The sequence below is a fragment of the Cervus canadensis genome, chromosome 1 (genome assembly GCF_019320065.1).
Source record: "Cervus canadensis isolate Bull #8, Minnesota chromosome 1, ASM1932006v1, whole genome shotgun sequence".
NCBI classification, from domain to species: Eukaryota; Metazoa; Chordata; class Mammalia; order Artiodactyla; family Cervidae; genus Cervus; species Cervus canadensis.
Genome location: NC_057386.1, coordinates 50,923,449 through 50,950,901, shown reverse-complemented (window position 1 = coordinate 50,950,901; position 27,453 = coordinate 50,923,449). Strand labels below are relative to the sequence as shown.

Sequence of the window (27,453 nt, the reverse complement as noted above, 5' to 3'; positions counted from 1 at the left end):
TGGATTCATATCAATGTATGGGAAAACCAATACGATATTATAAAGGAATGAGCCTCCAATTAAAATAAATAAATATATATTAAAAAAACAAAAAAGAAAGGAAGATATTAGTACTAGCCATTATAGTATTGTTTTTTCTGAAAGAATTCATGTCAAAGTATCTTTAAGAGCAATACAGCTTAATGTAGCTCTATGTATTGACCTATTTCACATTTAAGAATTTATCAGTTTTCTATTCATATGTCAATATCACAATCTATCATCTATCAGCATCTATTTATTAATTTTTCTTCCATTGCTCATTTCATTATCCAGTTCTCTATTTATCATCCATCACCTAGCAACCAATCCTTGCATCTATCAATAAGTTCTGTTATCTAATTATCCATTAATCTGTATAAACCAATCTATCATTTATCTCTCTGGAGGACCTGGTGGGGTCTGAGTCAGCCAATCTGGACTGTTCCCCTTTCTTTCCTCCTGGAATCCTCAGGAGCCAGGCAGGAGAATATCTCTGTAGGAATGACAGAGATGGACAAAGCAGGAAAAGTGGGACAAAGCAGGAAAGGGGAGGGGAGGGCGGGAGAGGAGGAGAAACTGTGTTAACTCCAGTGGGCGAAAGCTGTTGCCCTCTGAGTCCTGGGTTGGCTCTGACATGTGTGGGCTCAGTGCACCACGTTGATTGCTCCCCCACCAGGTCCAGGCTGTCTCCAACCAGATCATGCGCTTCTGCAGCGAGAGGCTAACCTCCGACCTCGGCTGCACCCTTAAGTTCAAGCAGTGGGGCCAGTTCATTGACTATGTCTTGGACTTCACCCTGAGTCCACAGCCAGAGTGGCCTTCACTGAGGCTGTCGACTGTGAGAGGACCTGTGCCCACCTGCCCCTTTGCTTCCTCATCAAGGTACGTACTGAGGTCCCCCAGGCTCCATCCCCGGCCAAGAGCTGGGGCTAGGCATCTGGAAGCCTAGAGCACCTGCCTTAAGGAGCTGCCCGAGATGCTGGAGTATCAGACAGTGAGAAGATGCACAGTCTGACACAGACACCTAGTTCTGAATGTGTTTGAGGGATGAGGGTGGGGCAACTGCCGGGAGATTTGGTGCAGGCTTCACAAAAGGGGAAGCAAATGAGACTGGCCTTGACCTGTGGGTCCCATTCCAACAGAGGAAGCCTGCGGACTGCTGCTTTTGGAAGCCTTTAGAGTCTCTTAGCTCTTGACCTTCCCTCCCTCTGGGGTGGGCCGAGGCCCTTACAGTTCCCACCAATTCTTAGGGTCCAGTTGGGAGGACAGTGTTCTGTTTCATGCTGAGAGCAAGGATGCTGTGGGACACAAGGGAAGAAAGACAGACTCTAGGGAGCAGAGACCCCACACACACTCACATGTTCACTCACCTTACTGTTCTCGCAGTGCATCATGTAAGGGCCCATGTCTGGGGTCATGTGAGTCATGTGCTGACCCCTTCCTCTGGCTTCTCTGGGGAGCCATCCCCTATCTTCCTAGTATACCGTTACTGGCTCCACTGGTGGCTCAGATGGTAAGGAATCTGCCTGCAACGTGGAAGACCAGGGTTCAATCCTTGGATCGGGATGATCCCCTGGAGAAAGGCATGGCAACCCACTCTAGTATTCTTGCCTACAGAATCCCATGGACAGAGGAGCCTGGCAGGCTACAGACTATGGGATTGGAAAGAGTCAGACATGACTGAAGACTAGCACTTCTGACTGGTAAATCTAACACAGCAAACGCCGCCTTAACTTAGAGTTACATTACTCTATGTGCAGGCCTGTGCTCAATGAACTGCCAGCTTCCTGCAGCCTGTCTGGAGTTTTCTTGATCCTCACGATCTCCAAGGCGACCAGCACAAGAAGGGGCTGATGTCTGCTGAACTGAGTGGAGTGAAAGCAGCACAAGCCTTCATGTCAGAGAACTAGTTTCTACTCCCTCCTCTCCCACTGAGGAGTTGTCCTTCCTCTCCCTGAGCCTCAGTTTCCCTGTCTGTAACATGAGGCTCTAAGGCCTCATCCATATCTAACCTTTCATGACTCTACAGCACCAAGTGCTAAGGATGCTCAGATAACCTGATGAGCAGCCTGAGTCTGGATGAGTCAAGGAGGATTTCCTGGAAGAAGGGAGTTTTTGCTTTTCTTTTTTAATTGGAGTATAGCTGCTTTGCCTGTTTTGTTAGTTTCTGCTGTAAAACAACTTGAAGCAGCTATATGTAAACACATGCCCCTTCCCTTCTGAGCCTTCACCCCACTCCTGTAGGTATCACGGAGGCTGGAGCTGAGCTCCTGTGCTATACATGCAGCAGCTAAGAAGGGAGTTTTGAGCAAGGCTCTGAAGCACGTGGGGGATGACCTGGAGGAGTGAGCTTGCACAGGAAGGACCCCGGTGTAAGTGACTTCTCTTCCACCTTGGACCCCACACAATGACCCACACATCACCAGTAAGCGAGACTGCATCTCCTTCTTCCACTTGGCACAAAAGCAAAAAAAGTCCGCAACCATATCAATGGACCCACCTGCTTCGTGGATGCCAGCATGTTGTACGGCAGTGAGATCGCCCTCGCCATGGACCTCTGCAACCAGACCAACTTCCTGGGGCTTCTGTCCCTCAGCACCCACTTCCAGGACAACGGCCAGGCCCTGCTGCCCTTTGACCACCTGCACGATGACTCTGCCTTCTCGCCGACTGCTCGGCATGCATCCCTTGCTTCCTGGCTGGACAGACTCAGGGATGGACAGTCTTGTCTCTCTAGGAAAGAGCCAGTCCCAGGTTCCAGGAGGGGAAGACCAGAGTACTCCATGCGGGGGTCCATGGCTTCAGACCTCAATATTAGGCACACAGATCTGTGCGTGGTTCCCAGAATCAGTATGTTGGAAGGAGTTCTTTAGCAAAACCGGTGTGTGTCCAGAGATCATTGCTTGACTCTCTCCACCGATAAGGGGCTCATCCCCTCCACAGTCTGTCTGGAGCAGTGCTGATTGTATAAAAAGGCCCCCTCATTTTGGTCCAGCGTCCATCTGTTGCTCTTCACCAAGCTTCTAGACCCTCAGAGAAGAAGCTCTTGCTCTTTGACACAGTAATAGCCTCTTTAAATACCTGAAAGCAGCTTTCACTTCCACCTAATAATTTTTCTTCTGCAGGCCTAATTTCCTTAGAAGCCAGTTTCCTCCCTGGACTATCCAGACACGGGCACTTGGTACCTTCTGCCAGATGCATAATCCGAAATTTCCTGGGGGTCTTCCCCCGCCCCCACCCTTGCTCTCTATCATCATGATGGCCATCACTTCTGGTTATTTAAGATATTTGAATATGCCATCTCTCATCATTATAGCCTGTCATCACCCTCGTTTTGCAGACTAAAAGCTCAGCAAAGATAACTAACGAACTCCAGAGCAGAATGTCTGATGGCAGAGTGCACGTGGGGACTGGAGTCAGTGTAGTGGCCAGGTCTGGGCTCTTTCCACTCTACTCCACCACCTCCTTCCTAGGGAGTTCACTCCAGCCCCCTTTCTAAGGACTGTATGTTTCTTTGTTCCTGTTAAGAGCAGCAGGCTCCTTGGTCTACTGAATAAGACTTGAATAAGATTGAATAAGACCACACTCAAAGGCTTAACTCAAAACCAGCAAATGACCTTCAGGACGGCACTTTCCTTCCCGGCCTCGAGGAGAAAGCCTGACTACAGAAACAGAGTCTGCCCGACTCTCCTTCTTTCTCCTTCCCTGGGGCTCCCTGGGGAGAGCACCATAATACCAAGCCCAATGCTAAGGAGAGGTCCAGCCCCCAGGAGAGACCCTGCAGAGGGATGCAACTCACTGGACAGGTGGACTCAGTCTCAAAGGCAAGGCTCCTAGAATCACCCAGGACCCCCACCAGCCAAGGCTCTGGTCATCCTGCTAGGCAGAATCATCAGGCAAAGGTTCTCCTGCCCCAAACCAACAACTGCCCCATGCTTTCCCATTTTACACAAATCCCTTCTAAGAACTTAGCAACCTGAGCCTTAGGGACTGCTGTCATCCCCCTCCTGGCCTGTTGTGTGGGTCAGAGGAGCCTCGCAGCACAACTGAGGAGATGGAGGTCCAGTGGGGGCCAGGAATTTGGCCCAGGTCACTAAGCCTCACCGCCTCTTTCTAGTCCCCAGAGCTGTGTGTGTCTGCCTTATCAGAAAGATGATTCTCTGGGAAGGAGAGACTCAGTCTCAAAGGCAAGGCTCCTAGAATCACCCAGGACCCCCACCAGCCAAGGCTCTGGTCATCCTGCTAGGCAGAATCATCAGGCAAAGGTTCTCCTGCCCCAAACCAACAACTGCCCCATGCTTGCCCATTTTACACAAATCCCTTCTAGGAACTTAGCAACCTGAGCCTTAGGGACTGCTGTCATCCCCCTCCTGGCCTGTTGTGTGGGTCAGAGGAGCCTCGCAGCACAACTGAGGAGATGGAGGTCCAGTGGGGGCCAGGAATTTGGCCCAGGTCACTAAGCCTCACTGCCTCTTTCTAGTCCCCAGAGCTGTGTGTGTCTGCCTTATCAGAAAGATGATTCTCTGGGAAGGACTGTGGTGACTCTGAACTTGGGGTTTTTGGGGTGACACCCGGTCAAGAGAAACCCCAAAGCTGGCAGTCATGCACACCCGGCTGGCGACTGAGCTGAGACGCCTGAATCGCTGGTGGACTGGCGACAAGCTGTACCAGGAGGCTAGGAAGATCGTGGGGGCCATGGTCCAGGTAGGGGGCCCTGGGCCCCAGCATCCCTTAGGAGCCATGAGGAGGCACAAACCAGATAGATGTGCCTCAAGTCAACTAGGCCTGGTGTTGCTGATCTATGACCTGTCCCCTCAACTCTGCCACTTACTCGCTCTGTGACCCTGTTCATGTCACCCAATGCCTCTGGGCATCAGTATCCCTCATCAGACAGTGGGAAATTAATGCTGTCACAATTAACATAATGCCAAGAAAGAATCAAAATATCTGAGCAGTCCTTCAAAAAAGCAAAAAATCTGTCCAAAGACAATGGAGTAGGTGGGCAGCCACCTCCTCCATCTTTTCTTCCAGATCCTCCCTTACCAGGACTTTCTACCCCTAGTTCTGGGAGAGAACAGGGCCAGAAAAACCATGGGACCCTCCTGGGGGTTGCCGCGCCAATGTCTTCACCCTGGCCTTCCACTTCAGCCACCCCACGCTCCAGCCCTTCATGTTCTGCCTGGACAGCCAGTACCAGGCCTCAGCACCCAACTCCTGAGTCCCACTCAGCTCTGCCTTCTTTGCCACCTGGCAGATCGTGCAGGATGGTGACCAGGTTCCCCAGGTGCAGGTGGGAGTCGGGGTGGAGCCCCTTAGTGCCAGGAGGCCAGGCCTCTGCTGATCATCTCCCCAGGACTGTGAAAATAAAGCAGGTGCCACCAAGACCTACAGTCATGAGTCTGCCACCCCCTCTGGATTAGAGGATTTCTAAAAGGGGAGGAGATGAGTGGCTGTGGTCCTGAAAGGAGCTTACCTTCCTTTCCTTCTCAAAGCAGTGTGTGAGAGGGGAGACTTCCTGCCCTGCCAGCTCCAGACCCCTTTGTGTCCGCCCAGGCTGCTGTTTCATGACACAAACCTGACAGATGCAAGTGACTGGCTTGTCAAGCTCTGAGCTAGCTTGGCATTGTATGATGACCCTTGGGGCTTCCAAGAGGCTGGTCCAATCTGTGCTGTTCATATTTCCTGACACCCAGTGGCATTGACCCCTTCCTCCAAGGCCTCATGGCCACCACCCCACCAAGCTGAACCCTCAAGATTCCAGGTTCGTGATGAGCTTCAGGACCGGCTGTTTCAGCAAGTGAGAGTGATCGGGCTGGACTTGGCTGCTCAACATGCAGCCAGGACCACAGCCTCCCAGATGAGGGGGCTGCTGGCCCCTCCTCCCTGGCTGCCCCTGAGCAGGGCTGCTGGTGATGGTAGTGGAGAGCAGGGTGGGTCAGGGAAGATCCTTGGTGCCTCCTTTCTGACTGGAAAGCCAGTCTACAGGATGTGCTGAGGCTGATGCAGTAAAGCATCCCTGGGACCTCCTTTTGTTGTCCTGTCACATCTTCTCCATTCTCATCAGGGTCTCTAGTTTTAGGGACACATCAGGTTGGACACAGGTGCTGAACAAGGACATCAGGACTTTCCAAGTAGGGAAAACACACACACACACACACACGCAGTAGCTTTAAAAGGCAGGGAACAGCTGCCCCTGCCCACCAACCTGGCAAGATCCAGGGAGGAAGTCCCACGGATATAGAAACTGGATCTTGGCTCTGAGTGGGGAAGGGCAAAGAGCCTGAGAAGCAGGGAACCAGTGGAGTCAAAGTAAGCCTGCCTCAGTTGTTTGGTAAGGACACAAAAAGATTTTATCCCAGGAAAGAGGAAAACTTAGGCACTTTGCTAGGATCTTTAATGGACATTAACTCTTCCAGTCCTCCCAATGACCTTGAAAGCAGCTGTGCCAGCCATTTTTATAGATGAGGAAATAAATTCAGAAACATCTAGTAATTGGCCCAAGCCCACACAACTAGGAAGTAGTACAATTTGAATCAGGTTCAAAATTTCTCCTTTTGTCCTCCTGTTCAGTCCACTATGTTTTTGTTGTTGTTTAATCACCAAGTCCGTCTGACTCATTGCAACCCCATGGACTGCAGCACGTCTGGCTTCTCTGTCTTTCATCATCTCCCAGAGATTGCTCAAATTCATGGCCATTGAGTTGGTGATGTCTTCTAACCATCTCATCCTCTGCTTCCCCTTTCCCCTTTTGCCTTCAATCTTTTCCAACATCAGGGTCTTTTCCAATGAGTCAGCTCTTCACATCAGATAGCCAAAGGACTGGAGCTTCAGCTTCAGCATCAGTCCTTCCAATGAATATTCAGGGTTGAATTCCTTTAGAATTGACTAGTTGGATCTCCCTGCGGTCCAAGGGACTCTCAAAAGTCTTCTCCAGCACCACAATTCCAAAGCATCATTTCTTTGGTGCTCAGCCTTCCTTATGGTTCAACACTCGCATCCACACATGACTACTGGAAAAACCATAGCCTTGACTATAATGGACCTTCTTTGGCAAAGTGATGTCTCTGCTTTTTAATATGCTGTCAAGGTTTGTCATAGCTTTCCTTCTGAGAAGAAAGCATCTTTTAATTTCATGGCTGCAGTCACGATCTGCAGTGATTTTGGAGCACAAGAAAATAAATCTGTCATTGTTTCCACTTTTCCCCCTTCTATTTGCTATGAAGTGATGGGACCAGATGCCATGAGCTTAGTTTTTTGAATGTTGAGTTTTAAGCCAGCCTTTTCTCTCTTCTCTTTCACCCTCATCAAGAGGCTCTTTAGTTCCTCTTTACTTTCTGCCACAGGAGTGGTATCACCTGCATATATGAGGTTGTTGATGTTTCTCCCAGCAATCTTGATTCCAGCCAGTGATTCATCCAGCCTGGCAATTTTCAGGATATACTCTGCATATAAGTTAAATAAGCAAGTGATAATATACAGCCTTGTTATACTCCTTTCCCAATTTTGAACCAATCAGCTATTTCATGTCCAGTTCTAACTGCTGGTTTTGACCTGCATAGAGATTTCTCAGGAGACAGATAAGGTGGTCTGGTATTCCCATCTCATTAAGAATTTTCCACAATTTGTTGTGATCTGCACAAAGGCTTTAGCATAGTTAATGAAGCAAAGGTAGATGTTTTTCTGGAAACCCTTGCTTTCTCTATGATCCAACGAATGTTGGCAATTGGTCTCTGTATCGTCTGCCTTTTCTGAATGGAACTTGTTTATCTGGAAGTTCTCAGTTTTCAGTTCAGTTCAGTTCAGTCACTCAGTCGTATCCGACTCTTTGCAACCCCAAGAATCGCAGCACATCAGGCCTCCCTGTCCATCACCGACTCCCGGAGTTTACTCAAACTCATGCCCATCAAGTCAGTGATGCCATCCAGCCATCTCATCCTCTGTTGTCCCCTTCTCCTCCTGCCCCTAATTCCTCCAAGCATCAGGGTCTTTTCCAATGAGTCAACTCTTCGCATGAGGTGGCCAAAGTATTGGAGTTTCAGCTTCAACATCAGTCCTTCTAATGAACACCCAGGACTTATCTCCTTCAGGATGGACTGGTTGGATCTCCTTGCAGTCCAAGGGACTCTCAAGAGTCTTCTCCAACACCACAGTTCAAAAGCATCAATTTTTCGGCGCTCAGCTTTCTTCACAGTCTAACTCTCACATCCATACATGACCACTGGAAAAACCATAGCCTTGACCAGACGGACCTTTGTTGGCCAAATAATGTCTCTGCTTTTTAATATGCTATCTAGGTTGGTCATAACTTTCCTTCCAAGGAGTAAGCGTCTTTTAATTTCATGGCTGCAGTCACCATCTGCAGTGATTTTGGAGCCAAAAAAAATAAAGTCTGACACTGTTTCCACTCTCTCCCCATCTATTTCCCATGAGGTGATGAGACCAGATGCCATGATCTTAGTTTTCTGAATGCTGAGATTTAAGCCAACTTTTTCACTCTCCCCTTTCACTTTCATCAAGAGGCTTTTTAGTTCCTCTTCACTTTCTGCCATAAGGGTGGTGTCAGCTGCATATCTGAGGTTATTGAGGTTCTGTTTTACATACTGCTAAAGCTGAGGGATTTTGGGCATAACCTTACTAGCATGTGAAATGAGTACAATTGTGTGGTAGTTTGAACATTCTTTGGCATTGCCCTTTTTGGGATTCTTTCCAAGCCTGTGGCCACTGCTGAGTTTTCCAAATTTGCTGTCTTATTAAGTGTAACACTTTAACAGCATCATCTTTTAGGATTTTAAATAGCTCAACTGGAATTCCATCACCTACACTAGCTTTATTCATAGTAATGCTTCCTAAGGCCCATTGAACTTCACACTCCAGGATGTCTGGCTTTAGGTGAGTGACCACAGCATCATGTTTATCTGATCATTAAGAACTTTTCTGTATAGTTCTGTGTACTCTTGCCACCTCTTCTTAATCTCTCCCGCTTCTGTTAGGTCCTTACCACTTCTGTCCTTTATCACGCCATCCTTGCATCAAATGTTCCCTTGATATCTCCAATTTTCTTGAAGAGCTCTCTAGTCTTTCTCATTCTACTGCTTTCCTTTATTTCTTTGCATTGCTCATTTAAGAAGGTCTTTTTATCTCTCCTTGCCCTTCTTTGGAACTCTACATTCAGTTGGGTATATCTTTCCCTTTCTCCCTTGCCTTTCACTTCTCTTCTTTTCTCAGCTATTTGTAAAGCTTCCTCAGACAACTAACTATTGCCTTCTTGAATTTTCCTGTGAGATGGTTTTGGTCATGTCTTCTGTACCATGTTACAAACCTCCACCAATAGTTTTTCAGGCACTCTGTCTACCAGATCTGATCCCTTGAATCTGTTTATTACTTCCACTATACAATCATAAGGGATTTTATTTAGGTCATATCTGAATGGCTTAGTGGTTTTCCCTATTTTCTTCAATTTAAGCCTGAATTTTGCAATAAGGAGCTCATGATCTGGGCCACAGTCTGCTCCAGATCTTGTTTTTGCTGACTGCATAGTGTTTCTCCATCTTCGACTGCAAAGAATATAATCAATCTGATTTTGGTATTGACCATCTGGTGATATTCATGTGTAGAGTTGTCTCTCTGTTGTTGGAGAAGGGTGTTTGCCATGACCAGTGTGTTCTGTTGATATAATGATGTCAGGGGAAGGCTTTGGCCAAAGCCTTGCTTATCTCTCCCTCTCCCAATCTCCTAATTTCCTGTCTAAATGCAACCTGAAGCCCCATCTGCCTCTGCTAATCTCTGGCAGTGTATAGTAAAAGGTGGGCAATTCCTACTGCACCTAACGTAGGACCAGGCAGGCACATAGCAGACACTCAAGAACCTGAGTGTCTTTCCTTCCCTCCGCTTTGGTGCTCTGATAGGGTGGTGGCACCTCCCGCTGGAGATCTGAGATTGCTAGCTGCCCAAGTTAGCCACACAGCGAGCTCCTGTTTCCTTTAAGCTGTCTCATCCTAACTCTTGCAGTCTCCACTAATCCCTTCCCAAGTCCAATACCAAATTTTGGAGTTGGAAGGCCTGGTTTGAGCTCCATGGAATGGTGGGGGTGACCTTGGAAAAGTCACAGTTGCTCAAGCTCGGCAAATACCCATTGATAACATGAGGATTATTAAGTACTTCAGAAGTGTGAGGATCCTGAGAATTATTCACACAGCAATGCCTATTAATGGGAAACATCACATGGTTTTCCTTTGTTCAGCTTGAGGATGGTGTTTGGGAGTTGTAGTTGAGGTGACAGTGTTGGGCTGCAGTCTCTTTGGGTCATGGCAAAGCTATCTCCTATCTTGATGGTCCCATCATATCATGTGATTTGGTCCTGGTGTGAGATCCAGATCCAGATGGCTCAGAAATCAATATGGCTAGTCTTTGTTAGTTCCTGAGTGGGTAAAAAATATTTTTTATTTTAATTAAAATTTTAATTAATTTTTAAATTTTAATCTAAACGTTTAATTTTAATTATTTTTAAATTTTAATTTAAAACTTAATTTTAAATTATATTGATATATCATAAATTTACCCTATAAAGTATATAATTCAGTGATTTTAGTATAAAGTTGTACATCATATGTAATTTCAGAACATTTTCATTACTCACAAAAGAAACAGTAATAATAGTCACTCCCTATCCCCACCCCAGCCCCTGACAATTACTAATCTAGCTTTACATGTTTGCCTATTCTGGACCTTTCATACAAATGGAATCATGCAGCAGGTGGTCATCTTCTGAGCAGCTAAATTTTATCCACGGTCTTCATTTCTTGGTTTGTTCATTAATGTACTCATTCAGTCATTCTACAAATCTGGAAGTCTTTATATTCTGGGTACTGTCTTACTTGTGTCTAGTTAATGCCATGACTGTATCATTGTGGTGGTGAGTGTTGGTTTACAACAGCTTCCTACATTAGGACATACTCCTCAGCGTCCGCACAAAACACAGTTGTCTGCTCAAATTGAAAACCAGAGAGCAGTGCTTCGGTCTTTGGAAAGTTCAAGGCCTCTTCTGCCAGCAGGGATTTTGTTCTGCTCAATATTACCTGACCACACAGCTCTCCTGGGACAAATCAGGACAAATTGTGGTGAGCAGAAGCCAATGGGAATCCACAGGGGGAAGACGAAACTGCTCCTGCCCCTTGACCTACAGGGTATAATGCTTGGAGGTGCTTCTGTGGACTCTCCCAGCCCCAGAATCTGGCACAGCTTAGCCGGGTTCTGACAAACAAGTGTTTGGCAAGGAAGTTCCTGGATCTGCACGGGACACCAGACAACACTGTCATCTGAATCAGGGCCATCACAGAACCTCTTTTGCCAGGGGCCCGAGTGGGGCGTCTCCTGGCTTGTCTTTCTGAGAACCAGTTTCGAAGAGCCCGAGATGGAGACAGGTAAGTGACCCACCCCTAAAGGGACCAGCCCTGGAGGCAGGGCAGAAAAGCACTAGAACTTCAAGACTTGATGAGAGAATATTCTTTTTAGCTTCATTGCTTCCTAGTTCATAGGACCTGAGACCAGGAGGCTAGGTCAGAGGGGAGAGGCCACTTACCTGAGCTGCCTTAACCCAGGAGACAAACTTCTCAGCCTGGCTCTTTCAGGCTTGAGGGTCCCAGAAAACACAGGCATAAAGAGCTATTAGTAAATCTGGTTTCCCGCCAACAAGTTTGTGGTTTAAGACTTGACTCCTCATTTGGATTTAGCATTGACCTGGGTTCAAATCCAGTCCTGGATACTTAAAACTACTGTGCACTTAAAACCAAGGCAATTTATCTGACCGCTGAACACATTTCTTCCTTTGTAAGATGGGAACCATACCTATTTTGCAAGGATTTTGGAGAACTGAATGAAATAATGTCGCCCTGTGGTTAAAATACCTCACACAGAGCAGGTGCTCACTCTTGTTCATCCCCTGCAACCTTCACCCACGTCTCTCTACTGTCCTGGTAGGTTCTGTGGGCAGAATCAAGGTGTTTTCACTGAGAGACAGCGTGTGGCCCTGAGCCACATCTCCTTGTCTCGAACTGTGTGTGACAACCCTGGTATCACCCCTGATCCAAGGGACATCTTCAGGGCCAGCTCTACTCTTGGGGCTTTGTGCCCTGCTCCTACATCCCCAGCCTGAAAATATCTGCCTAGAGAGGCAGATGAGGCCTCCACAAGTAAGAGGGCCTCCTCCGACAGCCTGGGCTGGCTCAGGCCTTCTCATCCGTCCCTGGGCAGGACAGCTCAGTCCTTTCAGGCCTCTAAGCAGCAACACAGAACTTGCCTCTAGGGACAGGACATGCTTTCCCAGTGTCTCCCCAGTATACTAGCCTCTGGGTTGACAGTTACTCCCAGGGCCCAGGGCTTTGGGGGGCAATTAGGAAGTATCCACCTAGCCTCAGCTGAGTCATCAACACCCTACAAGAGTTCTGCTTTTGGCCATCCAGCAAGTCCCTCACTTGTCCACTTGTGCTTCTTCCTCACGAGTCCGTCCCAGGCCTCTGACCTTGGAGACGAGGAAACCTGGGAAGACCACAAGGCTACCTTCTCCCGTGGAGCAACCGTTTCCTGCTCATGCTTTTGCCAGCTATGGCTGGTTCTCCGGCTTGGAGTGACGGCTGGGGCTCCCGGCAGCAATGAGCCTTCTGCCAGGCAACCCTCTCATGTGTCAGGTCACACATCAGCGCCACATACAAGGACTCGAGAGCCAAGCAAGGGGTTCTGGAAGGCCCAGGCAAGGAGGGTTTCCAGCCGCTTTCATCCATTTCCCAGCCTGTTCCTGACCCCTGCCTAGAACTGGGAGGCCAGAGTCCCAGCCTCCAGCCACCCCACGGTTTCCTCTGGAGCCTGCAGGGTGGGCAGCACTCACTGCTTCTACCAAGAAAGCACCGCTGAGGGCAGAAGCTGTTTCTGCTTTGAGCTGGGGATGGGGAGGCGTGGGACCTGTCGTGCACTTCACTCCGGATGTTTCAGAGGAATGCTGCTAAGACACAGCCGGCACTAACCTTGAAGACTCTCCTGGGGGCTGAGTTTGGAGAATCCAAAGAAACTCTGGAGCAGGAAAAAGCAGGGAAGGGTGGCAGTGTTAGGAGCCATGACGTTAAGGAGAATACCTTGGCCATGCCAGAGGCTTGAGGAGAAAGCAAGCCGAGAGAACGTCAGATGGTAGAAAATCTTTTTATGCACAAAAAACACAACAAAAGCTACTAGCCAGCTAGCATAAAGGACTGGACATTGCCTTCAGCCTTCATTTACGCTGGCAGCCAGCCCCCGGCGGAAAGAGGAGGCTGGGCTCCCGGGCTGGGAATGGAAGAGCTCCCTCGGCTGCCTTCTCTCTCAGGCCCCAAGTGTGCAGCAGGTGCAGAGCAGGACAGACCGCTGCGCTCTGCCCCCGAGACCCAGAGACAGGCTGGAGAGCAGGCGGTGCCAAGGACAGAAGTAACTCTGGCCGTACCCCCAAACGGGTCTCAACACCGAAACACCTGTCCTCTTGTAAGGGACGTGTGCAGGGGCTGACATATCAAGAGGGGACCACCTGTGGGCCACAGGGTCTCTGGCTTTGTTGCCATTTGGCAGCTGAAGAGGAGGTGGGGGGGTCAGGATTCTCAGCTCCTCTGGTTCTCAGCAGGTCAGCGGGGTCTCTAACCAGAAAGATGAAGAGGTGGCAGGGCCCGGGCCGTAGTGGGTATCACTCATCGCAGAGGCCAGGGCTGCAGCAAGCTAGGAGACTGAGGTTTCCGAGGGGCTCACAAGGTCCTGGGGAAGGCTTTCTCGGGCCTCCTGCATACGGCGCCGGGCTCGCCGGAAGGCCTCTGTGAGGGAAGCAGACACAGGAGTCAGGACCATGGTGTGGGGGCAATGGGGCCCACGTGGATGTCGGGGGTGGGGGGCGGGGTAGTGGCTGGACCTGGGTGGAGGGGGAAGCCTACCCAGAACATTATGAATGGAACTCTGCTGGCTGAATCCCTCCAGACGGTCCAACACACTCCGCATCCTCTTCCGGAGGGAACTTGACTCCATGAAGGCCCTGTGGGGGAGCCGGCCACCTGACCACGGCTGCTCCGCAGCCCTGGGGATCAGGAGCCCTGAGGCAGAGGGCCAGGGCCACTCACCGGGACTGCTGCAGACAGTGCAGGCGGAAGGTGACACTGCCTGTGGTCTCGGTGCGGAGTCCGAAGCGGCTCAGACGCTCCCCCTGTGGATCCGGTTAGTCTCAGGTCTTGGTTGGTTTCTAGACCCCAGGCACCATGCTGGCCTCACTCCCATTTGGGGAGAACAGGTCTGTTGGGGAAACTTCATCCCAACACCCAAATGCCATCACCTCCCGAATGTCAATCAGGGAACAGTCCAGCCTCGTTTGAGAATTAGCAGTCTTCTAAGAAGCCAGCTGACCCTCTGCTTCCTGAGGTCTCAGGGATGGGCTATGGGGAGAGGGTGGTTACTCTGATGGGGACCAGGGGGAATCCCTAAGTGTCCTACTTCTCAGGGCTCTCCTAGGAGCGCAGTGACATCTTTATGTGCTTCAAGATGTGGCTGAGATTTCCCACTGGAGCCACAGAAAGAAGAGACTAAGAACTGATGAAGCAATGAATGAGTAAGGGGCCTTAACCCAGACTGCGCCTTTCCCAGAAGACAGGGACATAACTTCCCAGGGTGAAATCTACCCAGAAACAAAAGTCACCTTGAAGGTTCCTGGTATCCACACGTAGGAGAGGTCCTCCAGTTCCAGAGAGCCACCAATGAAAAACCTCCGCAGTTCAGCCACTGGGCTGAGCTCCAGGGGCCTCCAGGTGGAGACCGTCAGGGTGTGAGAGCCTGGGCAAAAGAGGATGCAGCCAGGGCTAGGGAGGGCCTGCGGTCCCTCGCGGGCTCCCCAGCAGTGACCCGGGACTCGCCAACACTGAGACACCTGCTCTGGGGACAGCCTGACTGCTGCTGAAGGTCACCACAGAGGTTTAGGGGAACCACGTGGGCATCAACCAGACAAAAGCTCAGATCTTAGCTCTGCCAGCTCCTGCCGGGGCAAGTTTCTCAGCCTCTCTGAACCCCATTCTCCTCGTCTAGTAAAACGGAAATAATACCAACACCTATGCCTCAGAGAGTGGTGGGGAGAATTAAACGAGAAGTACTCAGCACACTGCCTGCTGCACAGGCAGCAGACACAGGCAGCAGAAGACAATGGCTATTATTTCAAAAGGAACAGGGACCCGCTCAGTACACGTCTGTTCAGAGCCCATCTGGACACAGGCTGCTCCCCCAAGGCTGCAGGTCCAATCAGAGGAGCCAGGATCAGAGCCCAGAGCTCCTCAGCTGTCTCTAACAGAGACGGAAAATGCCCTCAAAAGGAGCACAGAATCTCGCAAGTTATGTGCATCTAGTTCCCCGTCACCCCCGCTTCTCCCAGGATGCAGTCAAGTCCTCTGAAGCATCAGCCTTGCGTCTAGGAGTGGGGGCAGGAGGGCCGCGTGCAGGGCAGGGACGAGAGGTCACCTGGGGTGGCGGGCAGCACCACAGCCCCGTAGCCTTCCACGCGGTACCGCTGCCAGAAGTCCAGCGAGAGGACCTCACAGTAGAGCACGGGCCACTCTGGGAGCGCACCTGTGGAGGGGAGAAGCGGCCAGGTCCCGGGAGGCCCCCACAGGAGAGGGCGCGTCTGAGGAGCCCCAAGGCCGGGGACCGGCCCGGCCACTCACCGACAGATTCGTCCTCGTGGAGGAAGGAGGCCTCAAACGTGAAAGGGTAGGAGAAGTAGGCCACGTTATCCTAAAAAGGAGGACTGTTGTTTTATACTCGGTCCCAACGGAAAAGTAAAAACCATCACTCCACACAGGAAATAAGAGGCTAAGAGGGGAAGGGACCCCCAGACGCAAGTTGCTGCCATTCTCAAAAAGGCAGAGAACCCTGGGGCCAGGCGGCCCTGTAGGGCCCACAGCAAAGCACCAGACCCAGCTCTGGCGTCCTCCCCTGGCTGCCAGCCTGATCATCTTTGGATGTCATGCCGGGAGCAGCCCTATTCCCTCCAGGTGCCCCTCTTGTTGCCATACCATCCCCCAGGACTTGGTGGCACAGGTCTGTGTTATTCCTGAGAGCTGCTGGAATGCTGGGCTTGACCAGTCTAAAAGCCAAAGACCACATAGAGTAAGTCAACCTGGGAGGAAGGCGAGCAGTTGGGAGAAACACAAAGCTCCTTTCCGCATTCAGTCACTCATGCACGTGATCAGTCACTCACGTCACGTTCACTGGGTCCATTGTGTGTGTCCCTGGGGACATTTCAGTGACCGGACAGAAAAGCTTCCTGTCTCTCATGGGGTTGACCTTCTAGCTGGGGGTGGGAGGGGGCACAGAAAGCCAACCAACCAACAACAGACCATCAGGGAGTGATAAAAGCTAAATATAAAACAGGGTGAAGAGACTGAGAGGCCTGGAGGCTCATTGAGGGATGCTGAGGGACACTCGGAGGTGACACTTAGGCTGAGACCTAAACTGAAGCAGAACCAGTCGTGCAAAGACAGGATACAAAAGGTTTCCGACAGGAAATGGTCCCGAAAAGGCACTAGAGTGGGAATGAACTTGGCCTGTTGAGGAACAGGAAGCAGGACTGGAATGTTATAAGGGAGAGATAGGCCGGGGCCAGCTCTTTCAGGGAATGGGGTCTGGACTTTGCTCAAAGTGGGAAGGGAAGCCATGGGGGCTTTAAGTTGAAGAGAGACACAGCTGGTTTACATTTTAAAGGCTCGGTTAGGCTGTGGTGTGTATGGCAAATGAAACATAAGAGGGAGCTTCACTGGTGGCTCAATGGTAAAGAATCCACCTGCCAATGCAGGAGACACAGGTTCGGTCCCTGGTCCGGGAAGATTCACACAGGCCGAGGAAAAACTCAGCCGGTGCACCATAACTACTGCGCCTGTGTTCCAAAGCCCGGGAGCCGCAGCTACTGAAGCCTCAGCGCCTGACAGCTCATGCTCTGCAACAACAGAAGGCGCTGCCGTGAGAGGCCTGAGCACAGCAACTACAGAGGAGCTCCCGCTGCAAACAAGACTGAGTACAGCTAAAAACACACACATAAATAAAAAGTATTTAAAAAATGAAAAAGAAAAAAACATTAAGAGCAAGACAGGAAGCAAGGGGATAAATTAGACACTTAATGCTTTGGCCTAAGTAAGAGATGATGGTGGTTTGGTCCAGGGTCCTCAAGAGAACAGGTAATTCAGGACATCTTTGGGAAACAGACCTGACAGGAATTGCTGATGGCATGAATGGTGGTAGGGAGCTAGAGAAAGTGGGGAATTAAGGATGCCTCTTATATTCCTGGTATTAGAAACCAAGGAGATGACATTGTGGTTCTGCTAAGATGGAGAAGACCATAAGGGAAGGTGTGCAGCAAGAGGAGGAATCAAGGATGCTTTCAGTCACGTTAACAGAAACAACAAACAGGTAAGTGGGCATGAGTCTGGAATTCAGGGAGAGGCTAATACTAGAGATAGAAGTCTGGGAGTCTGAGACACACACACAGAACTGAAGCCACAGGAAGGATGAGGCCACCTAGAAAGACTGTGGAGAGACAGTGAAAGAAGGTCAGGCCCGGCCTTGGATACTCTAATAGTTTTAGGTCAACAGAAGATGAGGAAACAGCCAAGGAGGCTGCCGAGCCACCAGCGAGAGAGCAGACAGGAGCACGGAGCCAGAAGGCAAGAGGAGAGGGTCAGTGAGGAAAGTGAGCTATAGCAACTGACAGACCAAGGAGGGCGAAGGCAGACACGTCCCCACAGGATTTCACATCTTGGAAGTGACCTAGGACCTTGAAAAGAACAATAACAATTTCAGTGGAAGAGTGGGGAAGGACACCTGACTGAATGCCTCTGGAAAACTGTCAGAAGGGGTAAAAAGAGAGACTTGTGAATACTACTTACTAGAAGTTGGCAATTCCACAAAGAAGTGGACGTACAGGTTGTCATACTCATAGCCCTGGGCTGAAACTAAGAAAACAGGAAATGGTTTCAATTTATTGCCCTATCACCCCTAACACCTGACCCAGTCCTGCAGGGCCTACCCGCTTGGGGAAGCAAGTCCCCTGAGGGCCAGGAACTCTCTGTGTTTCCAGGAAAGACTCAAGCCTGAGTCTCCCGAGCGCTGTGGACAACCCAAGGCCACTGCTGGGGTGGGGAGGACTATTCCACAGTGCTCTCTCTGGCACTTGCCAAGCCTCAGGGGACCTCTGTCTGGTGAGACACTTACCCACCTCTCCATTCACGAAGAGCCGGAGGGCACCTGGTACGGTCTGGGGTAGAGAGAAGTGAGAACAGCTCAGGAGGTTTGAGGGAAGCGACGCCTCTCCTCCAGCCTGTCCATAAACCCCCAGAGGACCTGACATGAGACGTCCAATTCTGGCGTGTAACTACCCACGCTTCCTCCCCATCTGCCATTTCTCCACAGATATGTTTCCTTCATTTCTCAAATGTAACGTAGGGGGAAAGCACCTAATTTAAATGGTGGAGAGGGCAATGGAGTGTGGGGAACTTATGAGAATGGCCAAGAGAAGCATCCAGAGCTGCCCACTGCCCTACAGCAAGAGGCTGGAGAACCCTGCTCCCTCTGGAGGGCTGAGGTCAAGAAACTAGGCAGTTTCCTTTTAAAATTATTTGTGTCTCTATCTTATCTAACTTTTTAACACTGAACATCTGTTGCTAATACAATATAAAAATAGTGAGAGCTAATTTTTTACAGACAGAGAGGGAGACCACCAAGTAACTCTATCTTTGTTTCCAGATCTAGAAATGGAACTCCTGGAATAAGAGAAGATAAGAACAGGACCACAGGATTATGGACTCAAACTGTTCTGTCTTAAAAGCCAAACTATCTGACGAACAGAAATGAGACACCTCCCTCCTTTATGGGGCATGAAGGAAAAATATCTACATTAAGAGTAAGGAAGACATTTTTCATCTTTATACTTATTTATAAAAAAAATTAATGGTTCGATAGCATAGTGGACATGAGTTTGAGCAAACTCCGGGAGATAGTGGAGGACAGGGAAGCCTGGCATGCTGCAGTCCATGGGATCTCCAAGAGTTGGACATGATTGAGCGACTGAACAGCAATAATAAAATAAATTATAAAGTAATACATGAATGCACCACCACTGATAAAAATTCAAAACTACCTAAGTTTAGAGAATAAAAAGGAAACATTCCTGACATATCCCTCTCACCCCTCAATAGCCACCTACTGTCTTCCAACTCCACCCCCTTCCCAGAGAAAGCCCCCAGAAGGCGTGTGCCCTCTGAGACCTCTTCCTATGCATCAACAGTTCTATATCAACATGCAATGCTTCAAAAACACAGCAAGGACTATACTCTGTATGTTATTTTCTAGTTTCTTCTTACACTGAAGAGTGTGTCTTGGGGACCTTGAAGAGAGGACCATCACTCAGCTAGAGTCAGAGCGCTCTGGCTACAGAAACCCAGCTTATGGTGGTGCAGGAAGCTGGGCTACTCACCATCTCAAAGTCAGTGCCCACGAGGCTGTTGAGATACTCCTTGTGCCGGCCATAGAGCTGAGGAAACAAACCACACCAAGCCTCAAGATGCAGTCCCAGCCAGACCAGGGTTCAGATCTGAACGGGAGGGAGAAACGCAGCAGGAATGGGAAACGCCACAGACAGCTGGGTGCCTAAGCATTCCTGCCAGACATCCGACAATGAAGCACAGAGGCCCTGGGGTCTACTAGCCTGGGACCCACCCAGCTCCCACACTGCTGCAGCCTTGAGCAGACTGCTCAGCTTCTTGATCTCCACTGCCTCATTTATAAAATGGTCATAAAATAAGCATTCCCTCGAAGGGTTGTGGCACAGTCAAAATGAAATTAGGTATGTGAAGGCCCTAGCACAGAGCACAGGCCATGCTCAGATAGATCGTCATTAGCATAATGATCTTGTAACAGGCTCAAAGCCTCGTGTCTGATAGGTTAGAAGGGCTTCCCAAATCAGGAGAGGCCATCAAGAGCAAGACCCGGCCACTGCTGACCCACCCTCAGGCGCGGCCTCAGCTCCCAGCTCTCTGGTTCTTGGATGAATCAGCACTCACGTCCTTGAAGACGCGCTGTTCCCGCTCCTCCTCCTCAGGCTGGGCGAGGGAAGACACATTGTCAATCGTATACTTCCACAGCTCTTGCTTCTCCCCCTCTGTCTCGATTCTGTAAGGTCAAAGTCACAAAGGGACTAACTGGGAAAACAGGAGACGAGGCCCTCCAGGCCCAATCCAGGGACAAACTGTCAGCTGGGAATTTAAATGTTAGGAGAGACGAAAGGCTTTCTGAGAACTTCCTCAACTTGAGGCAAGAAGTGAAGCCAGGGAAAGGAATGCTAGTCTCCACCGTCTCTTTCTTCCTCTTCTCACCTGTAGGGCCCTTTGGAGCCAGTGAAGTCAGGTTTTACTGTGATCACTCCATTGCTGTCCACCTTCAGAGTACAGAGGACATGTTCATGCTTCTTATAGCCAAGCCTAGAAACCAGGGGTAACACCAGAGTTCAAGATTGCCAGCCCCATTTCTGGGAAAGAGGAAGAGGTATTCAGTCCACATCAGGGGAGAAGACAGAGGCTGCAGTGAGAAGTCAGAGTAAAACATTTCCTTCCCAAGAAAAAGCAGGAAACAAAATCCCTCCCTCCCATATACCTGGGATGACCGTAACGGGAGGATGATGGTTAGTGACAGAAGAGGATGAAGGTCTGAGTTGGGCAGTGAGAAGCTTCACTCACTTTCCATAGGGCCCCAGGTCTGCCATGATGTACATGGTCTGAAGAGGGGTGTTGATGACATGGTTGTTTCTGATGAATTCTTCTGAGGGCTCCCAGGTGACGACTCGTGACTTAAGAATGCCACCCTCCCTGGGAGACACCACAGGAAGGCTCACTTCCCTGGCACCCCCTGAAGAGCCTGAAGGAAGAACGCAAGGGGGCACACCCAGGAGGAGTACAGGGGAGCACTCCACTGCAGAGTGGGACACACACATCGGTGAACTCACGGAGAACACAGGCACAAAAGGAGCACAGGGACCTCCCCAGCCCCATCCATGCTTGCACTCACATCCCTCGCTTGTCCTGCCGTCGCCGCCTGACATTTGCCATTCGCTCGACCAAGAAGGATGGCATTTCGCTGGCTGCGGTGGTCATTTTCTGACAGTGCTGGGAAAACAGAGCAGCTTGGTATAAGCCAGCTGCTCAGGGCCACGTGGGACCACGCACCTGGAGGGAAATCTTCCTTCTGAAACCTCACAGGACCTTAAGAGCACAGCCACCTCACAACAGCACACGCTGATGGAGGGCGCAGTGACACAAACAGCTCAGAGAAGAGCCAGACCAAGCCCTGATCTGCCCTAAGGTTGTAGCAGCACATTACTCTTGAGAAATGAGTCTGCAGTCTGTAAGCCCGTACCAACAGAGTTGGGTGAGTCGACCCGGTAGATGCTGACATCACTAGGTGGTTGGAAGATGCCGAATGTAACACAAGAATTCTGTGGAAAACCCTCCCACAGGTAACTGAACACTAACTGTAATTTTCCTTTCTTTACCAAAACAGACAACCTAAATTTTACATGCTTCCAACCCACAACTTTCAAAAACATTCACTTAACACCTGGCTTAGATATCTACAGGGTCACAGACAAAAATCAGAAAATATAGGCTCTCCCCTCCTTCAAGGAATTTATAATCTCACTGAGAAGATAGAACATATCATATAGTGACTGAAGAAAATCTAAAACGAGGCCACAAGGGTATGCTGTCCTCAGCAAACTGAGGACATAAGCCATTCCCCATACAGTACTGAATTCCTCTTCAAATCCGTATGTTCAGTTTTGGCTGAATCCCATGATGAACTTAATCTAGAGGTTCTAGACTCCATCTACCTGTTGATCTCATGACGCATGGGGGAAATCAAGCTTGTAGCTGCTCCCCGCAGTGTGTAGTCTGCAAGCCTAGCATTAGAGACACTGCCGGCTCCCCCAGTCCCTCCAGCAGGGGGGCAGGGAGCAGCAGCCACAACACCCACAGACTGTGCCCACCTACCTACTCCAGCCTGGCTGCCGGGAACACACTGAAATTCCTAGACAGGCTCACTTAACAGGCTTCTGAGTTAAAACACGAGCCAGAAAGCCAGGGGAAACAAAGATGAAGGGAACTACAGAGCTTGGCTAAGTCTACCTGAGTCTGTCTACTTGGGAAAGAATGATACCTCCTCCAAATTGGTGTATCTATCAGAGTCAGTGTAGGTAAAGATCCGTTGGTTCTTCCTGCCGCCTGAATCTTCCAGCTTCAGAATCTCTTGACGGTACTGATGATCCAAAGGGCTCTGACAGGCTGCTTCATTTTGGTACAGATCTACTTCAAACTGAGGTCACAAAGAAACAGAGTTCCACTGAGAGTATTTTAATTTGGTCGCTACAACTGTTTGGTCAAATATCATTTGTCAGGATGTTTTATCTAAACTGATGGAGGACAGAAAAGCCAACGAAGGTTAGAGCTACAAGGAACCAGACCGATAGTCTAATTCAATTCTGCTGTTATGGAACTGACATACCAAGACAGGAATTCTGCTGTTTTGGTATGCGGCCCAGAGGTGAAAAGCGTGTTACTCAAGATCATAACACTGGCTAGTGGAAGGTACTACATTACACCGATCCTGTAAACACAGCAGTGGGAAGTATAAATTGTTGTAACCTTTCTGGAAATCAGTTTGGCGCTATGTATCAAGAACCTTTCCCTGCGACCAGGCAGGAGGACGTGGGCCAAGTGCAGGCAGACCCAGCAGACAAGGGACACTAGCCCACCTGGCTGAAGAGCTTCTCTTGCCACCCAATCACAACCTCCTCTTCTTCTTCTTCCTCTGGGCGGTGTCCACCTCCAAAGAAAACAGAGTGAGTCAAATGTTTGAGCCCAACTAACACCACTTCTTGCTCTCTGGTTGGTTATAACCAAAGTCTGTGGTCTTATATTTGCCACAAAACCAGTTGGAGTTCACTGATTTTATGAAGTACTCACTCTAGAGAGGCAGTAGATATGTGCAGAAGCCAAGATTAAGAGCCAAGAAGTTTTAATCACCCCTCTAACTTTAATAAAAGAAATCATGTCCTCCAGGAATTATTTAATCTAATTCAGAGTCAAGAGCTGAAATTTAGATACAGGCTGAACAGCTCTTTCTCAATCCCAATTGTCTACATTTGCTAGATAGGAACCATGGCATTTTTATCTTCACTATTTCTGAAGCCATAAACCTAGAATCACAAACACTGTAACCTTAAAAGATCAAGTGTTAAGAGAGAAAAGGAAAGACATATAAGTGATTTTTTTAAAGAACTAAATCTAATATGTAGACTCCTATATGAGTATGCCTTTTCCAAAGGTATATGCTTCAAAACCCACCAGCTCACACTTTTGCCCAGGAATATTTCTGAACAGAAACAACAAAAGCAAAGAGACTAGTGACCTAACACAAACACACTGTCTTCTCTTTCTCACTTTTCTGGCTTCTCAGAGAAGGAAAAAGGCTAGAACACAGATAATACTAACATGTACATTTTCTGGGACTTCCTTGGTAGTCCCCTGGTTGCACTGCAGGGGGCATGGGTTCCATCCCTACAGGGAAAACTAAGATCCCACATGCCACACAGCAAGGTAAAAAAAAATAAAAGTGCATTTTCCAAGCAGACCCAAATGTTTAACTTGCTTTTAAAAAGTGTTTATATCGTAAGTTTCAAGCTTGGAGTGATATTTTCTCTTAGAAAAAAAAATAAATGCCACAAATGGCATTTGGGTTTAGAGGTAAATTTATAATATACCTAAAGCACGGTATTCGCTATTTCACTACGTTTGACCACAGTTCAGATCAGCTTCTTGATGATAGGAATCTCGTCTTATCCACTTTTCACACAACATAATGCAGTAGTTAAAATTGCTTGGGATCAAATTCTGACTTCAACAGTTAGCAGCCCAGTGACCTTGGACAAGAAACCCAACCTCTCTATACCTTTTCTCAGACTATAGACCTGGGTCTACTCTGTCGTAAGAGGTAACCTCCGCCCTAGGCCCTTCCCCAGACCCCCAAGGGGCCCCATCACCACTATACACCCACTGGCCGTTGGGTGAGGCCTAAAAGTGGCCAAGTCTATGAGATCCTTCCCCAGTTGGGCAGCAGGCTGGCAATGGTGGTAGTTGCTTGATGTGATTCTTTGCAGGTGGACTCTGCCAGGAAAAAAGAAGCCCAAAATACTGTTACAAGACACAGAAGCAGGAGACGAACGCAGAGCAAGGATGGGGAAACAAAACACAGAAGAGATTATGGCTACCAAGAGATGTGGCGGGGTGCAGGCAACAGAAGGGAGGGGAGGGGGGCACGCGGCCCCAGGAAGGAGAGGATGCGAGAGTGTACTGGAGGGAGACACAGGGCTCTGAGGAATTTGGGAGGCATAGGGTCCTGAAAGGGTGAGTCTGGAAGCTGCGAGTGAAGATGGTTCCGGGTAGTGAGGGAGACGCGAGGAGACCGGGGTGACAGTGGTCAGGACTGCAAACGGAAGTGAGGGCCCCAGCAAAGGAAAAGTGTAATTCAGGCTCCAATTATCTGAGAGCATAAAAGCACGGGGCTCTGGGGTGATGCGACTACCGGAGGCGGAGGTTGCGCACGGGGTCCCGGGAGCGGTACACGGCCTCTCCTGTGTCAGTGCTCCAGATGGCCTCCGCCATGACAGCTGCGCCGCGCACGACTGCGCCGGAAAGCGCACCGCCCCGGTTCCCCTGGCAACTGAGACGCCGTCTTTAGCCTGGAACCCGGTTCGCTAGGCGGCGCGGCAGAAGCCCCGCCCATTGCGGGCCCTGCTGGCTGAGTCCCTGCCCACGCCGGCTGGGTGGTCCTGCAGGGTCGCCCTGCAGGGTCGCCACTGGTCTTGAGTGCAAACAAAGCTCGCTCACACCCAAGGCCGGGCTGGAGGCGCTTGACGAATGAGGAAACTAAAGCCGCGCTATCGGCCCCCATTATGTAGATTCAGACAGAAATGGTCGTGGGCCCCAAATCCGAGTGTCCTGAGTTCTCAGCTACAATTTTTCCCACCACACTGAATCCGGGGACACTTTGGCCTCAAAATCGGTTGACGGGGACTCGCAGAATGCACCCATTCTTCCCGGAGGAGTGACGGGAGACATGAAAGTACCCAGACATGAAAGTATTTTCTTGGAAGCAAACAAAAATGTCAGAAGATTTATTAATCCTTCGGTTGGCATTCACTGAACCAGAGAAAAAAGAAACAAGGAAGCTAGCAGTAAGGAAGGAAAAGATGTCATTATTGCACTGGTTTTCCCCCTGCTTGTGTTATTTCCCGATTTGTAAGCCACCTTGGATACCGCACTGACCTTGAGAAAAGTCAATAAAATGCCATTCTGAAGACGTGCTTCATTGGGCTGGGACACACCTGTAACCTCAAGTCCGGCTCTCTAGCACCTTGGGAATGGCAGCAGTTATCAGCCTTTGTCATTTGCTGCTTCTTGTCCCCTGAACCCAGTTTGATTATATGGCATTGGCAGCCATCAGCAATAAAGCTGCTCTTGTGTAATACTAAAGACTCACTATAACAATAGCCCTATTTATGTAAGATCTAATACAGCCTGGGCTCCTTGTTTATATTGTCCCTAATCCTCCTAGAAAGCCAATGAAGTTATTGAAGGCCAGAACTTAAAGACTGAACTGGAGTAAGTGGTAGAGAAGCTGAGACTCCAGCCCAGGCCTGTCTTTTGAAGCCTGAACACCTTCCACTCTGCTTCACAACCTCTCACCTACCAATTTATTCTGTAAGAGCACACAATTCCCAACCTGGGAAATAGTAATAATTGTTTCAACAGGTGAAACCGTGGAGGCAGAATATCAGTTCTTAAGGAAAAAGATCACTCTAATTTTTTCTTTTAAAATTGTGAATAGGCAACAGTTTGCCATATGAACAACAAATGATAAAGTTGGAGCCTGAACCAGCAGTTTAGTTTTACACCAAATCTAACTTAGAGCGAAGTCAACCTGACAATTATAAGCAAAGTACTGTATCACATGATATGCAAATATAAGTGATTTGTCTAAGTAACTATAAATTACTTTTATACAGGTAAACTAGATTTTTATTCCCTTTATTTACTGATATAAATCAGGATTCTTAAAATTGGGATCCATGAGCAGAGTTCAAGGGGTCTACTGATTCCCTTACCAGTGGGTAGAGGGAAGGGAGAGCAGCAAGATAGGGGTATGAGATTAGGAGATACAAACTATTGTGTATAAAATAAATAAGAAACAGAGATATGTTTTATAACACAGGGAAATATAGCTATTATTTTGTAATAACTTTAAATGGAATATAATCTATAGAACTATTGAATCCCTGTTTCAGGTTTTACACCTGAAACTAATGATCTAAATGACTGTGCTGTGCTTAGTCACACAGTCCTGCCTGACTCCTTGCGATCCCATGGACTGTAGCCCGCCATGCTCCTCTGTCCTTGGGGATTCTATAGGCAAGAATACTGGAGAGGGTTGCCAGGCCCTCCTCCAGGGAATCTTCCCAACCCAGGGATTGAACCCAGTTCTCCTGCATTGCAGGTGGATTCTTTACCATCTGAGCCACCAGGGAAGCCCAAATCAACTATACTTCAACTAAAAAAAAAAACTCCCCAGGGACTTCCCTGGTGGTCCAGTGGTTAAGAATCCACCTTCCAATTCAGGGTACACGGGTTTGGTCCTTGGTGTGGGAACTAAGATCCCACATGTCACAGGGCAACTAAGACGGCACGCCACAACTACTGAGCCTTCGCACAACGACTAGAGAATCTGTGCACCACAACGCAAGACCCTGCATGATGCAACAAAGCCTGCAACAACCTTGCTGCAACTAAGCCCTGATGCAGACAAATTAAACAAACAAACAAACAAAAAGCCCTCCTTGAATTTTGTGTGGGCCATTTTTCTGGAAAGAGTTCGTGGTTTTTGTCAGATTCTGGAAGGAGTTTGTATCCTGATATCAAGAAGAGCCTGATCCCCACTACGTTTATGTACTGACATCTTGTTAAAAATGTAAAGTTTGGATTACATAACATAAAGGGCAAAATCCCCTGTACCATCACCAGCAATGCTTCCTCCGCTACTCCTAGTCAGGAACATTCAGAGTTGATATTTAGTGTGTTCTCCCTAAACTAGTGCCATTATTTGGATAATTTTTTTTTGGTTAAAAAATGATTGCACAATCATGAAGGATAAAATAGCCTCCTTTTCACATGTTTATAAGCCAATACATTAATAGTATTTCTCAATCACGAGCAGGAAATGTAGAACCTGGATTTATGTTCAAGATGTTTTGACTCAAACCTATGGGCTCTCCTATGAAGTGGGCTGTCTCCTTAC

The 27,453-nt window shown here is 48.9% G+C and overlaps 1 protein-coding gene and 1 pseudogene across 3 annotated transcripts; one reads left to right on the top strand and one right to left on the bottom strand.

Annotated features, from left to right (window-relative positions):
• Window positions 1-682: 682 nt before the first annotated feature.
• LOC122436747 lies at window positions 683-12,198 on the top strand (annotated as a pseudogene).
• Window positions 12,199-13,195: 997 nt separating this feature from the next.
• On the bottom strand, window positions 13,196-24,825 carry MKS1 (MKS transition zone complex subunit 1). 3 transcript variants are annotated; one of them, XM_043483136.1, is made up of 18 exons: window positions 24,685-24,825; window positions 24,157-24,266; window positions 22,856-22,926; window positions 22,261-22,416; window positions 21,115-21,212; window positions 20,787-20,915; window positions 20,427-20,531; window positions 20,115-20,223; window positions 19,529-19,585; window positions 18,268-18,310; window positions 17,943-18,008; window positions 16,077-16,147; window positions 15,726-15,795; window positions 15,523-15,630; window positions 14,714-14,847; window positions 14,145-14,227; window positions 13,962-14,059; window positions 13,196-13,844 (listed from the first exon to the last, which is right to left on the bottom strand). In XM_043483136.1, exons 1-18 carry the CDS (start codon window positions 24,762-24,764, stop codon window positions 13,753-13,755), a joined length of 1,680 nt encoding a protein of 559 aa, XP_043339071.1. In that variant the 5' UTR covers window positions 24,765-24,825; the 3' UTR covers window positions 13,196-13,752. The 3 variants fall into 3 exon arrangements, with proteins under 3 accessions (XP_043339071.1, XP_043339079.1, XP_043339089.1); XM_043483144.1 differs by lacking the exon at window positions 24,157-24,266 and having other exon boundaries at window positions 24,685-24,773; XM_043483154.1 differs by having other exon boundaries at window positions 20,787-20,964; window positions 22,856-24,266; window positions 24,685-24,723.
• Between the last annotated feature and the right edge of the window lie 2,628 nt (window positions 24,826-27,453).